General features: G+C 34.7%; 1 protein-coding gene across 2 annotated transcripts in view; it reads right to left on the reverse strand.

Moving 5' to 3' along the window:
* Positions 1–14514, reverse strand: part of LOC150101882 (uncharacterized) — a 71791-nt gene that overhangs the window by 11808 nt on the left and 45469 nt on the right. For both annotated transcript variants that reach the window (XM_090401015.1, XM_090401016.1), the window contains exon 4: positions 5714–5788. In XM_090401015.1, the coding sequence (XP_090257141.1) occupies positions 5714–5788 (75 nt within the window). The remainder of the gene's footprint in view (positions 1–5713; positions 5789–14514) is intronic.

Consider the following 14514-nt stretch of genomic DNA (forward strand, 5'->3'; position numbering starts at 1 on the left):
GATAACACTGCCAGATTAGCTTCTTCTTCTCAAGTATACTTGCATAAATCTTAGCAAGAACAATCAAAAGGGAAATTCCTCCATAAAGAATTATGGCAGAATCTTCACATCTAGTTTTTTTTTTCTTTTTAGAGGTGGAAAATATGTTCACATAGTATTTCATATGAGAGATGCTATGAAATATGACCTACATAATACAAATGGGTCATATTTTCTTGCTGAAACATGACCTTTCCCTAACAAATCCATGCTGATCACCATAAAGAATGCTGCTATTATCAATCCACTTCTGAATCCTATCACTAACTTCTGTAATATCTTAACAAGACACACAGATTGGCCTGTAATCTGTAGCCTTAGTCTCATACCCCCCCCCCCTTTTTTGGGAAGTGGATCAATTTTTTCACACTTTCTATTCCTTTGAGACTCGCCCTGTTGCAAGACTCATGTTAAATAGTTGTGCCAAAGGTGCCATTAATTCCATAAAGCATTCCCTCAATGCCATAACATCAAGTTTACTTAATTCCTCATATACTTCCTGCTCATTCACCATCAGTCCATCCTCCACCATACCCTGCCTTCATGAGGATGAAATACACTGATAAACTGATCACCAAATAATTTAACTATATTATCCACATTGGTTACCAATCTGGCAGTGTTATCAACTAGCATCATTCTCCCATAGTAATTTTTCCTTCTACTTGCCACATATCAAAAGAATTCACTAGGATATTTCTTGTCTTCTCATTCTGCACTTTTGCTCTCTTTACCAATTGATTCACTTTTCTTGGCTGCTGTTTTTACTCTTCATGCAATTGATCGTTATCAACATTCATCTTGTGTTGCATCCACAGTGCTTTCTTCCAGATTTCATCCTTAATCTCTTCCTTCATCCATTTTAACTATTACCTTGTTCAGCTTTTTCACATACCAAATACACTCGGCCACTGCTGCTGTTAAATAGCTTTTGATCAATGCCCATACAGCGTCTATCTCCTTCCCACTCAATTTCTCTTTCCATGCATGCTATAGCTCCCAATTGTCTTCTAAGCTTTTCATAATCATCAGCCTTGTAATTCAACAGATATCCTTTCTTTATAGAAGTTATGTGACTGGCTGCAATACAGGTGATCACTTCAGACTATATTATTGTTGATCAAGGCCGCGCCTAGGAATTTTGCCGCCCCTTCCCCCTTATTTTTCGTATAGTTTATGCCAATTTTGCTGCCCCAAAAAACTTGCCACCCTGTGCAAATGCACATCTTGCACCGTCAGTAGAGCTGGCCTTGTTGTTGATAATGATATCTTCACACTAGTTCAGAATACAAGAGTATACAGGAGATTTGAAATAGGATTATGATAAAAATGAACATACTGAAATGTAAAAAATTTTAAATGATGTAGAAAAATTAAAAAACATCAAAGATATTGTATTGGTGCTCTGATTAAAACAGGTTACATACTAAACTACAAAGTTGGAAATTATAATCAACTTAGAATACTATCTTTGATCCCATGGTATCAGTTACTGAATGCGAAAAATGTCAGCAATGCATGGGAATCTTTGAAAAAGTGTTTAAATGAGTATCTGAATGTATCCCTAGTGTTCGAAGAATAAATAGGTTGGGAGTGAAATGGATGTCCAACCTTATTAAGCAAGAAATCCACAAGAAGAAGATGATGTGGAAAGAATATCATGAGAATAAGAGGGAGAGAGGTTATGAAATATATAAAGCTCAGGCCAGAAAAGTAATATGTACTGTGAGGAAAGCTAAATCAAAGTATGAAAAGAAATCTGGATGCAAAAAAAAAAGGCAATCCAAAAGAATTTTATTGTTATACCACAAGTAAAAGAAAGAATGAATGCAGAAGAATAACTTTATTGAATGCAGATGGTACTTGAGTGTCAGAAGCTAATGAGATTGTTCAGTTAATGAGTGCTCACTTTGCTAAGATATATCAATCAGGAGTATGTAACATGGTGCACAGTGTTGCACTGGATGAAGAGTTAGAGATTCATGAAAATGAGATTGAAGAGCTGTTGCATAACTTGGATAAGAATTTGTCAATAGGGACAGATGGAATATCAGTCCATTTGCTAAAGGAATATTTAGCCAAACTGGCTATGCCTTTCATATGTTTGTATAACTTGAGTCTCAGCTCAGGAATGATACCACAGGAATGGAAGGAACGTATGATAGTTCCATTGTACAAGGGTGGTGCAAAAACTGATGTGTCTAACTATACATTAAAGATACCAAGAAATTATATACTTGGTTTAATCCTTTATCCAAGTGTAAGCAAACAGAGTTTGCACTTGAAGCATTTTCAGGACTGGGGGAACTTGTGTGTCTAACTACTGACCTATCAGTATTTCTGGTGTGGTAGTGAAGATTTTAAAGAAGTTGGTAAGAACTCACATACAGAGGGTAGACAAACATGCTATACTCTGCATGGAACATCATGGGTTTACTAAAGGAAGTTCATGTTTTAGCAATTTGCTCATATTTTATAACAATGTTATGGCCGAGTTGGATAAAGGGAATGGATACATTATAATAATGTTGGATTTTTCTAAAGCATTTGATAGGATACTACATGAAAGGCTGTTGCATAAACTGGAGAATATGGGATTGGAATATGAAGTCTTGACTTGGATCAGGGAATGGTTGACAGACAGATATCAAAAAGTGGTATACAGTGGGTGTGAATCAGCCAGATTTAAGGTAACCAGTGGTATACCCGAAGGTTCAGTCCTTGGGCCATTATTGTTAAATCTATACATTAACGACATGAAGCAGGGTCTATCATCAAACGTGCAATTGGTTGCCAATGATGCGAAGATAGGCAGGGCAATCAGGAATGCTACTGATATTCAGCAATTACAAAATGAATTGAATAGAGTGAAAATTTGGGAAAACGAAAATGGCTGTCAATTTAATGTTAGTAAGCGTAAAGTTATGCACTTTGGCGTGATTAGAGTTCCAGTGGCATATTATATTAGCAGGGTTATGCTACAAGAAACTAAAGAGGCAAGGGATCGTGGTGTATCAGTGGATAGGAATTTAAAGTTCAAAGGTCACATAGCAAATACAGTTCAGAGGATAATTGCAATGTTGAAGCAAACCTTGACATATGATAAGGAAGTCATTTTGCCTCTTTATAAGGCTTTGATAAGACCACACCTGGATTATTATGCGCAGATTAGGTCTCCCCAGTTCCAAGGAGATAAAAAAGCTGAAAGGGTGCAAGAAGAGTTACAAAGATTATATCTGGATTATGGGATTTAGAGTGTGAGGACAGATTGCCAGTATGTGGATTGCAGACTCTGGTTAACGGGAGAAAGAGGGGTGATATGATAGAGGTCTATAAACTTTTGAATGGGTGTTATAGGATATCAAGTGATGAAATTTTTCGTTATATGGAAGGTGGGGAGAGAACATGGGGCATCCATGGAAGTTAAATTTATTTGCAGTCAAGAAAGGAGTAAGAGCTAGGTTTTTCTCCCAGAGAGCAGTGAGTGAGTGAGTGGAATAATTTGCCATTAGGGGTAGTGAGCACATCTAGTATGAATGTATTTAAGGGAAGGTATGTTAGCTGGTTTGAGTGATTTATAGCCTTCTTGATGAGTCCTTGACTCCCTGAAGGTCTCAGATAATAATAATAATATACCCTTTCAGAAGTGAACCATAGACTAAAATAAACAAATATTTTTCAAGAAAACATGAAAGTTTAAAAAACGAGAACCAAACCTCAGAGATTCAGTGGTAAACTCTGAAGAAAACTGACTGTAAGCAAGGGAGGAACGTGGTGAAGTAGTTGTGAAGTAGTAAAAAAAAAAAAACATATAAAAGTAGCTAAACAAAAGTTATGGGAAGATATGGAAGATAATAATAATCCAGAATTGGGTTGAAAACAATGGTGTTATCTTTGATGGACAGCATGTATTTCTAAAGGGAGGTCATGTTTTATTAATATACTTACCTATTACAATAAGGTGACAGCTTCCTTGGACAGAGGAGAGGGATACACAGTAGTATACTTAGATTTAGCAAAGGCTTTTGATAGATTACTGCATGATAAGTTGATAGTCAAAGTGGATGAGGTTGGATATTAGATTAGTGCATTGCATCGGAGACTGGCTATCTGATAGGTATCAGCGAGTTGTGTATGGGGGAGCAATATCCTGGAAGAGGAAAGTCATTAGTGGTGTTCCTCAGAGGTCTGTTTTAGGGTCATGACTGTTTAACTTGTATGTTAATGATATTGGCAAAGATTTGGATGGAGATATTTGGGTTTTTTACAGATGATGCAAAGTTGGGATGAACTATGAAGAGTAGAGATGTTGTGGCCTTACAAGAAGACTTGAATAAATTGAGTGAATGGGCACAGGAATGGGGATGCAGGTTCAATGTTGCAAAATGTAAGGGTTTTAAAATTTGGGAAACAAAGATGGGATGTAGAATTTATGCTTGGTGGGGAAGTATTGTCAGATGTAGAGGAAATAAGAGATCTTGGAGTGATAGTGGATAAGGATCTGAAATTTAGGGACACACTGCCAAAATTGTGAGGACAACACAAAGATTTCTGGGAATAATGCGGAGGACACTGACTTGTTGAAGTAGAGAGATTCTAGTTCCATTGTATAAGACTTTGATTAGGCCACATGGACTACTGTGCACAGATTTGGTCACCTGGTTTTCAAAAGGATGAAGAGATGTTGGAAAGAGTCCAGAGGCGACTGACTAAGATAGTTTCTGACCTCTGGAATGCCGAATATCAGGAAAGGTTGAGAAGATGCAATTTACAGTCTAGTGGATAGGAGGAAGAGGGGATATATGATAGAGACCTACAAGTTAGTAAGGGGTTGTTATAGGATCAATATTGAAGAGGTTTTACAGAAAACGGTGGGAGATCAGGGGAAAGAGGTGTGAGCAGGGGAGCGAGAAGCAGGTTTTTTGCATGCAGAGTTGTGAAGGATTGGAATGCCTTGTCTTCAGAGAATTTGAGTGTGTTTAGGGTGTGATACGATGAGCTGTGTGTATGACCAAAGGACCTCCCAGATGAGTCTTTGACTACATGGGGGTCTTGGGTAATAATAATAATAAGTATCACAAAGGTAGCAGAATGTTCTCAAGGATACTGAAGTTTAGAAATGGAGGAAAGTTTACTGCATGTCATCAACAATACTGTGTTTTTATGTCTCCTTTATCATCAGAGATGACATAAAAACTGAAAATATTCTGAATGTCTGGAGTAATTACTTTGAAGAAGACCTGTCAGAAAATCAAATTCCAAATGATTGAAGTAGAGTTTTCATAATCCCCACCTGTAAAAAGAAAAATAAAACTGACTTACAGAGTAAGATTTATTAAGATCTAGGTAAGATTTATTTAAATATACTTAAAAAAACAGCTAAGAAAAAAATTCTCTTAAGAATGAGTTAATCTTCATAATTCACTCTTAGGCAGCTTATCATACACATTAAGCTCAAGTTGTATAAAAATAAGACAAGACTGGTACTTTTGTTTCAGATATATAAAATATGTTTCCCTTTTTTGATTTGTGTACAATGAATGGATTGTTATGTATCCAAATCTCAATTTGCATCAACTAGAATTTTTTGATTATAAGCTGCCTAGTGTCAATATTATACTATACTACCAAACTTATCATAATCTGCAAATTACATTCAAATTAGTTAAAATACCTGGGAAAAAATTCCATGCTGGTAACAGTAATGTGAGAGGCACTGGCATGTAAATACATCCATACATGTCAATCTCTAGAGAATAAAAAAGCACAAGTTATTTTTCAGATGCAGTTACATGAATGCATACAATATTTGTTGCTAACCAATGCAAAGGAAACAATTTTATGCTTTTCATTTTTATGCTAACTGATTTACTCTACTGATAGCTGAAACAGTCTACAATACAAAAAAAGTGGCGATTATTAGATCTATACTAATATTCACTGGTTTCCCATCATTTTTTGTTATATCTATCGATTGCAAAAAAATGTTCTTGGAACAATTTTCCAATTTGCAAAGATAAAACTGAAGTTTCTCAGAAAATTCCATTTCATCTGAAACTAAAGCTAGTTTCAGATTAAAATCCGAAAAATCCTTACATCTTGTAACTGAATTCAAACCTAGGTGTGTCTAGTCAGGTGGAAGCATCTAGTGTCAATATTATACTACTTATCAATATTATACTATTATTTGTGCTAAAAAAACAACTTTCATTCAGTAAGAAGTTAATTAGCCTCAAGCCAAAATGATGTAAGTTTTTCTTTTGATATCTATCAATTTTCTCTCTCAGTTAATCTACCTGCAATGAAATCAGTCTTCCATCACATCTTTGAAACTTATAAAAACTGCAGTGGCAAACAGAATTCAGTTTTTGAATAATGCTACATGTTTAAGCAGAACTTGAAACAACAAGTATAGGTAATATGATAATTACAAGTCACAGCCAGATAAATGGGGAAAAATCCACTGTATAGCTGTATAAAATGTCAAGAACTGGATGGGACTTTCGATCCAATGTCCAATCTTCATCCTCATGTGGTATGTCCCACTATTACATATCCACCTGGATACTAAACAAAAAAGAATGAAGTGGCAAAACATTTTGGAGTCAGCTGATCAAACTAGTTTTAATGGCATTTATAACATAGTAAAGATTATTATATACATATATTCAGAAGAAGAAGAATTTTTATTATTGCAAATATTTTGACCAAAAATTAATGGGCCATCATCAGTGCATCAGCATAATCACAAGGTGAAGTAAGAAAAAAGAATATTAATCCTATTTACAGAGCTTAGGCACATGCCGATAAAAACATGATGATTAAAGATAAAAACTAAAATTAAAATCATGGAAATAGATATGCAGTCATTTAAGTTTGGGTAGTGTAGAAGTGCTTCAGTGCTAATTTGGTACTGATGTAAAAGGGTGAGTATTGGACCAGAGGCTATTTGTGATCAGTATCCAATCCATGATGAGCAAGGCCAGATTTTTCAGATTTATTGTTGGTGATATAAGACAGCATTCTTGTAGCTATTTTTTGATGGAACATCCTATTTGAAATGTGGAAAGGCAGAGGAGTAGATGATATTCGACCAGAAATGCTGAAGTATGGTGGTATAAGAGTCTTACAGTGGCTGCACTGCATAGTTCAGAAAGCCTGGACAGAGGGACGAATTCCCGATGATTGGAGTAGAGCTCTCATAGTGCCCATATATAAAAAAGAGAAATAAAACTGCATGTGAGAATTACAGAGGTATTTCCCTACTGAGTGTTCCTGGCAAGATCTATGCAAGTATACTTGAGAAACGGTTAAGAAGAATTGTGGAAGAAAAGCTTGGTGAAGAACAAGCTGGATTCAGGCCAAATAGAGGCTGTCAGGATCAGATCTTCACTTTACGACAAATAGTCGAGAAAGCATGGGAATATAACAAAGATCTCTATTTAAGTTTTGTAGATTTGGAAAAGGCATATGACAAGGTGCCAAGACAGAAGATATTCAATATGCTGCAGTTATATGGTGTCAATGGGGCATTATATCAAGCAATACTTAGTCTTTATTTGAGTTGTAAGTCAGCAGTTAGAATTGAAGGAAGTACAGGAAGATGGTTTAATGTTAAATCTGGTGTGAGACAAGGATGTAGATTATCCCCTCTGTTATTCATTATCTATATGGATCACATTATGAAGGAAAGTGGTATTAAACCTGAAATCAAAATTGGAGATGTTAATGTCAGCTCTTTGCTTTATGCAGATGATGTTATACTTCTAAATAAATCCGCTACAAGTCTGCAAGATTCTCTGACTAAATTGAATAACTGTTGTAATAGATATGGTATGAAGGTCAGCAATAAAAAGACAAAGACAATGAAAATAGGCAGAATCATTAAAAATGTCAACTGTGTTGTGAATGGAGAACCTGTGGAACAAGTAAAACATTTCAGCTACTTAGGCACAATTTTTACTGAAGATGGTAAATTAATTATAGATATATACAACAGAATCAGCAAAGCTGGTATGGTGGGAAGTCAATTGAATAAATTCATATGGAATAAGAGAGAAATTAGTCTGAACACTAAATTAGCTGTATACAAGACAGTGTTCAAACCAGTTTTAACTTATGGATCTGAGAGCTGGGTCAGAAGTAAAACACTTGACCAAAGACTAGAGACCACAGATATGAGAGTCCTGAGAAAGATTATAGGCGTGAACAGATGGCATCAATGGCGATATCATATTAAAAACGAGGATATTAGGAAAGAACTTGACATTGTCAGCATCCAGGAATGCATTAGCAGAGCTAATCTCAGGTGGTATGGTCACTTAAACAGAATGGGCGAGGAAAGATTAGCAAAGCAAGTGTTCTCTGCCAGGTTGGCAGCAAAACGACCCAGAGGAAGACCAAGATATAGGTGAATTGATACGGTACAAAGTGCCTTAGACAATAGAAATATAAGATCTGATAATGTTGGAGTCTTGACAAGTAACAGACTGATTTGGAGGAAAATTGTAGATAGGAAGTTAGTAATGATGTAATTTTTTTCATGTAGTACTATCATATCCTGTACACCCCTTGAGGGTACATGGCAGGAATTTGATGAATGTGATGACATCCTGTTTGTCCTAAATATGAGTGGAGGCAGTAACATTGAACCTAGTAAACATCAGGAGAGGGGGGGGAGATGTTTTTATCTTTTGTGGATGGTAACTAGGAAGAGATTTTGTTGACAGGGAAGAATTTAGAGAGAGTGAACTGTATATTTTCATCATCTTTACAGTAACCTCCAAAATGCCTGGGATAAGGACTCTCTTTGGACTTCCCCATACATTGCAGGCATCTTGGAGGCGATTGGAAAGATCCTGAAAAGATACAGTTTAGTTCCTATATTATATGTGAAATACTTTCTTTAAAAAGAGAACTAAATGAAAATGGACCTGAAGATCACCAAATTGAGAAGCTTTTAATGAAATTGATTATATTATGGTAAACAATGTGAGAAATACTGAAAGATGTATCTGTTATCAACCAATTTAATTATGATAGCAATAATAAGCTAGTGACAGCAAGGATAAAAAATAAACATCGAGAGAGAGAGAGAGAGAGAGAAAGAGAGAAATTGAAATTGGTAATGAAAAAACATACTAGAATGTGAAGATATAATAAATCATAAAGAAAAATTTGAGGAAACAACGGAAGGAAAGGTGAAGAAAAGATGTATGAATGAGTCAGGCTTATCTGATAAAATAGAGGAAATAGATTCAACAACAACAGAGGTTACTAAAAGTTTAAGGAAATCTTTACCAGCAAATAGAACTTCTAGAAAAATTTACTTTATGGACACTTAATTAAAAAAAAAAAAAAAAAGAAGAATTAAGAAAAAGAAAACACAGAAGTAGTAGCGAAGACAATATAAAATTTGTTGGAAATGCAAAAGTTAAAAAAGAAATCAAAACCGACATCAAAAAACATAATTTTAAGAACAATTCAGAACATAACATAATATAAAACAAAATATCTCTAAAAATTACCAAACAAGAATTACATGGAAGAAAGAAATGGATTCCAAAATTGAAAAGTAACGAATGAATAGTACAATACAACTGAGAAGAAATAATGAAAATATGTAGTGAGTTTTATAGGGACTTATACACAAGCAAGAAAACAGATACAAATCCTTCACTATATTTAGATGAAGCAGAGAGAGAACCACCAATTGTAATGGAAGAATTACAAAAAAGCTCTCAAGTCAGCAAAGAATAATCAAAATTCTGGAACACATAAAATCAGGAGGTTTACCATTTCATAAGGTCATATTGGATATGTTCCATGATATATTAACTACATAAAAAATTCCAGTGCAGTAGTATAAGTCATTAATTATCTTATTACATAAAAAAGGGCAGCAAAGGTGATATCAATAAGTCTAGGTCAATCAGTTTGCTATCATAATTGAACAAAATGTTTATATCCATTATAAATATTTTGATAGAATCACAAGATTTTTGAATGATGCACAACCATATGAACAAGTAGGATTCAGAGCAAGATTATCTACAACAGATCATATTCACACTATTAACCAAGTAATAATAGGAAAAAAACAAATGAATATAATCTTCCTGCATATTTATGGATTGTAGATCTTGAAAGTCGTTGATTCTATTGTGCACAGATTTGGTCGCTTGGTTTTCATGGTGACAAGGATATGTTGGAAAGGGTCCAGAGAAGATTTACAAAGGTAGTCAGTGGTCTTTGGAATGTGGAGTATGAGGACAGATTGAGAGAATGTAAGTTGCAGAGCCTTGTGAATAAGAAGAAGAGGGGGGGGGGTATGATTGAGACATATAAGCTAGTCAGGGTTGTTATTGGGTCAACATGGAAGAGGGGAGTAGAACAAGAGGCCATTGCTGGAAACTGTATAAGGAGGGTGTGAACAGAGGAGTGAGAAGTAAATTCTTTGCATGGAGAGTGGTTGGTGAGTGGAATGCATTGCTTAAGTGTGTTGTGAATGTAGACACATTGAATCAGTTTAAAGCACAGTTGGATGACATTGTGTGCAATAGTGTGTACCTCCCACGATGAGTCTTTGACTCCATGGAGGTCAGATGTTAATAATAATAATAATAATAATAATAATAATAATAATAATAATAATAATAACAATAATAATAATATCAGTTGCTTTAACATCATTTTTGTTCTAGATGTTTATCAGAACTTTCCAGACCCCCCCCTCCCCATTGAGTGTCATTCCACTTCTTAATCGTCCTGTGATTATATTAACTGATAATGAAGACAAAGACATGAACAGAACCTTTGAAAAAAAATATATATATATGTTTAAAACTATCAATAGTGTAATAGTTGAATTACTAAGCAATTACTTTGTGAATTAATGCAATCACTGATGTGACAGGATCAATGTAAGACTGAAGATAGACAGGAAATGGAGGTGCTTAGAATACAGTTAACTCTCACTATAGCAAGCTAAGAATCCTGGAAAATTAAGAATTACAAAACCGTTGGGTTGAAAAAACATCACAGAAACACGGGACTGAAACAATCCATCTGGCCTAGATTCATCAGAGGAGGAAGGAGTATGAAGAGAAGAAGAGGTAAGATTAGTTATCTGTATCCACTCACTAAAAATCTCTCTCCATCATCTAGATCATTCTGAGGTCCGCAGCATCCTTTGCTCCTGAAAACTTTCATGCATTGGACAAACAGGAAGAATAGCTAAGATTCATCTAGAGCAGAAGTCTCCAAACTATGGCGTGCGGGTCAGATGCGGCCTGTGATATGATTTTATCCGGCCCACCAATTGGACTAATTTTTCAATAAGAATCCGCAAAAAAAAAAAACACGGGGTGTAGACAGATTTCAAATGCATTAATTAAAATTGTGTTCAAAATATATTCCCGAATAGCAAAAAGTAACCATAATCCAAGTTACAGTCTTTCTGATTGTAAAAGGTCTATTAAAATGGACTAATGAAGAAAAAAAATTTGAATTTTACAAAATTTTACAAGCAAATTTCTTTAAATTTGCTTGTAAATTTATCTCTATTTTTGGGACAAGTTATCTTTGCGAACAAAGTTTTTCCCGAATGAAATATATAAAGTCAAAATACAGGACAAATTTATCTGATGAACATTTGAAATCGCTACTTGTAATTAGCACTTCAAAATTTGAACCTGAGTTTAATAAGATTTTAAAAACACAAACACAGTTACATCATTCACATCAATGGTTTTATTATAATTTATGATAAAAATATGAGAATTTGCTGATAGTGTTCATTGTCATTAATATATGATGATTTAATCTCACATACTCTGTAATCAGTTTTTATTTGCTTTCAATAAAACTCATATATCTAGTTCTAGAGTTTTTTTTTTTTTACTACGGCCCACTGAACAGTGCTGAAATACCCAATGTAGCCCTCATGGTGAAAAGTTTGGAGACCACTGATCTAGAGGAACAGAAACAATACCCATTACCTGCACTACAGATGCTCTGGAGCAGCAAACCATGTCATGAATATAAATCATCAAATTCAACGAAACCAAACCTCCCTTTTACGCAAAAGCAGATACAAATCGAAGAGACTATTTCTAGAATCCACCACAGCATTACAACATTTGTCAAATCTGAAAACAAATTTTGAACAACATCTGCCAAATCTATCTCACTTTACAAAAAATCTGGGAGACCGTTATCTTGAGACCTTCAAAAGGATTCCATCGCCACACCAAAGGACCCTGCCTTTCATACTCAGTCTCTGTTTGCCTTCCTGCTAGTGTGTCTGCATATGTGCTTAGTTGTATTTTTTTTTTTTTTTGTGCTGCCTTGACCAAGTTGAAATATTGACTTAATAATTCATTAGCTAAATAAATTTAGTTAGTAATTATCTCTAGATTCCTATAGCCCTACAAGTTTGCTAAAGCAAGAGTCAAATGTATTAAAAATCTTGATGTAAATCTTGAGGTTGGATGAGATATCAGCTTCTATATTATGAAAAAGTGTAACACGACTGGTTGTCTCTGACCAGGATATTTAATTTAAATCTTAGCAAGGTCATAAAGGACTAGAAAGTAAACAAAACAGATCTTGGAGCCTCATTTACGTAACCTTATGAAGTTACATAAAGGAGGCTCCAAGACAGTAAATTACAGATAAGCCAATATTTCAAGTATGGTGGTTATGGCCAAAATTTGGGAATGGGTGGATAGGAATATAAGGTTATGTCCTAGTAAGTGACTCAGTTCCTATAATAATGAGACAGTTAAATTAGATAAAGAAAATTATTGTATAAAAATTTATTTCATAAACTAATGGAAATGGATATGAAGCTAATAATATGGAGAAGACAATGAATGATAGATATAATAGTGGAGCAGAATCAGTGAGAAGGTGGGTAACCAGTGGTGATTATCAAGGCTCCTTATTTAGACTAATACTGTTTAATTTATATATTAATGATATATTAGAGAGAATGATTTGAGGGGAAATATCCAGTTGTTTGCTGATGACATTAAATTGGATAAAGCAATAGCTCATAACAGTTTTGTTGGAATTGTTGAAATAAAGAAGATACAATATCTGCAAACATATATTAGTGCAATAACTAACAGAAAAAATGTAGAAGAAGGATTACAGGAGAATGGAGGAACTGAGCTTTACAGTGTCTATGTGTGTGTGGAGAGAACCTGGAGGATAATTTAAATGGACTGACATTGAACAAAGTATAATAGCTGATAATTTAATGTGCCAAGTGTTAGGCTATATGCACTTTGGGCTGAAAAGATTACAACTTATGTATTATACTGATGGGATGTACTGCAAGAAACTGCTGAGGCTAGGGATTTGGAGATAATGGTGAACAGAGTTGAAGTTCAGAGAGTCTATGTGAAAGTGAACAAAATGGCTCAAAGGATTACTGGGATGCTGAAAAACACACTGACCATCAGGGAATAAAAAAAGTTATTATTCCTCCTTATAAGGATTTATGACAAATACAAATTAACAGAAATACAGCCTTTACAGATAAAATTAACCAACCTGTCATAATATTAATTACGTTTTCTACAAGGCTCAGTTAGTTGTGACAGGCCATTGAGTTTAACACACTGAGAAAGATAAAAACAGAAGCAGAGAGAAGGGGGGGGGGGTCATCCCCTAGGACTAGATTTTTTTTTATTTAGAGTGGTCACTAAGTAGAGTGGGTAGCCAGAGGTAACTGTTAGGCCATTTCATTAAATTAGTTTAAAGAGAGGTATGATAAATATTGCATTACTAATCTAATACATATGATATGTACTGCATTAATAATGGTTAGTGTCAGCTTCTTGCAATGAGGCTTCAGACTCCATGGATATATCTAGTTAATGTAAAAATTTTAGGTTGGTTAAATTATTGATATCAAAGGCAGCAAGACAAACAGAGCAATGGCAGTACTTAGTTGGATGATGCAATGAAGTTGCTATTGGAAGTTTTTCCACTTGGTTATATTATAAATTAAAGATACCAAGAAATTATATACTTGGTTCAATCCTTTATCTAAGTGTAAGCAAACAAAGTTTGTGCCTGAAAATACACTGGGGCAAGGACTGGGGCAACTCGTATATAGAAGCTTATGACTTCGCATCACTTGCCTTAGTATCTCATAATGCAAAGTGAATATCCTTGCAAACATGTATAATGCTATGCATTATATGAAGGATCACTACTCAGACTGGTTTTGACCTTTATTGATGAGACCTCAATAAGGTTTAAGGTGCAATAAGTTTTGAGACTAACATATCACAAGAGTATTGTACTGTTGACCAACACTTGAAATATTTGTGGCAAACCTTCAACTATCACATGACCAAGTATCAATATTCTGTGTTTGACAGTTTTTGATTTAATGATGGTTTTGTGAGTGAAAGTTTTTATGCTTTGTAACTGGTGCAATGGAGGAGTAGAGAAAGGCTT

This window comes from Typopeltis vanoorti, chromosome 11 (assembly GCF_054136105.1).
Source record: "Typopeltis vanoorti isolate ZY-2024b chromosome 11, IOZ_Tvanoo_1.0, whole genome shotgun sequence".
NCBI lineage: Eukaryota > Metazoa > Arthropoda > Arachnida > Uropygi > Thelyphonidae > Typopeltis > Typopeltis vanoorti.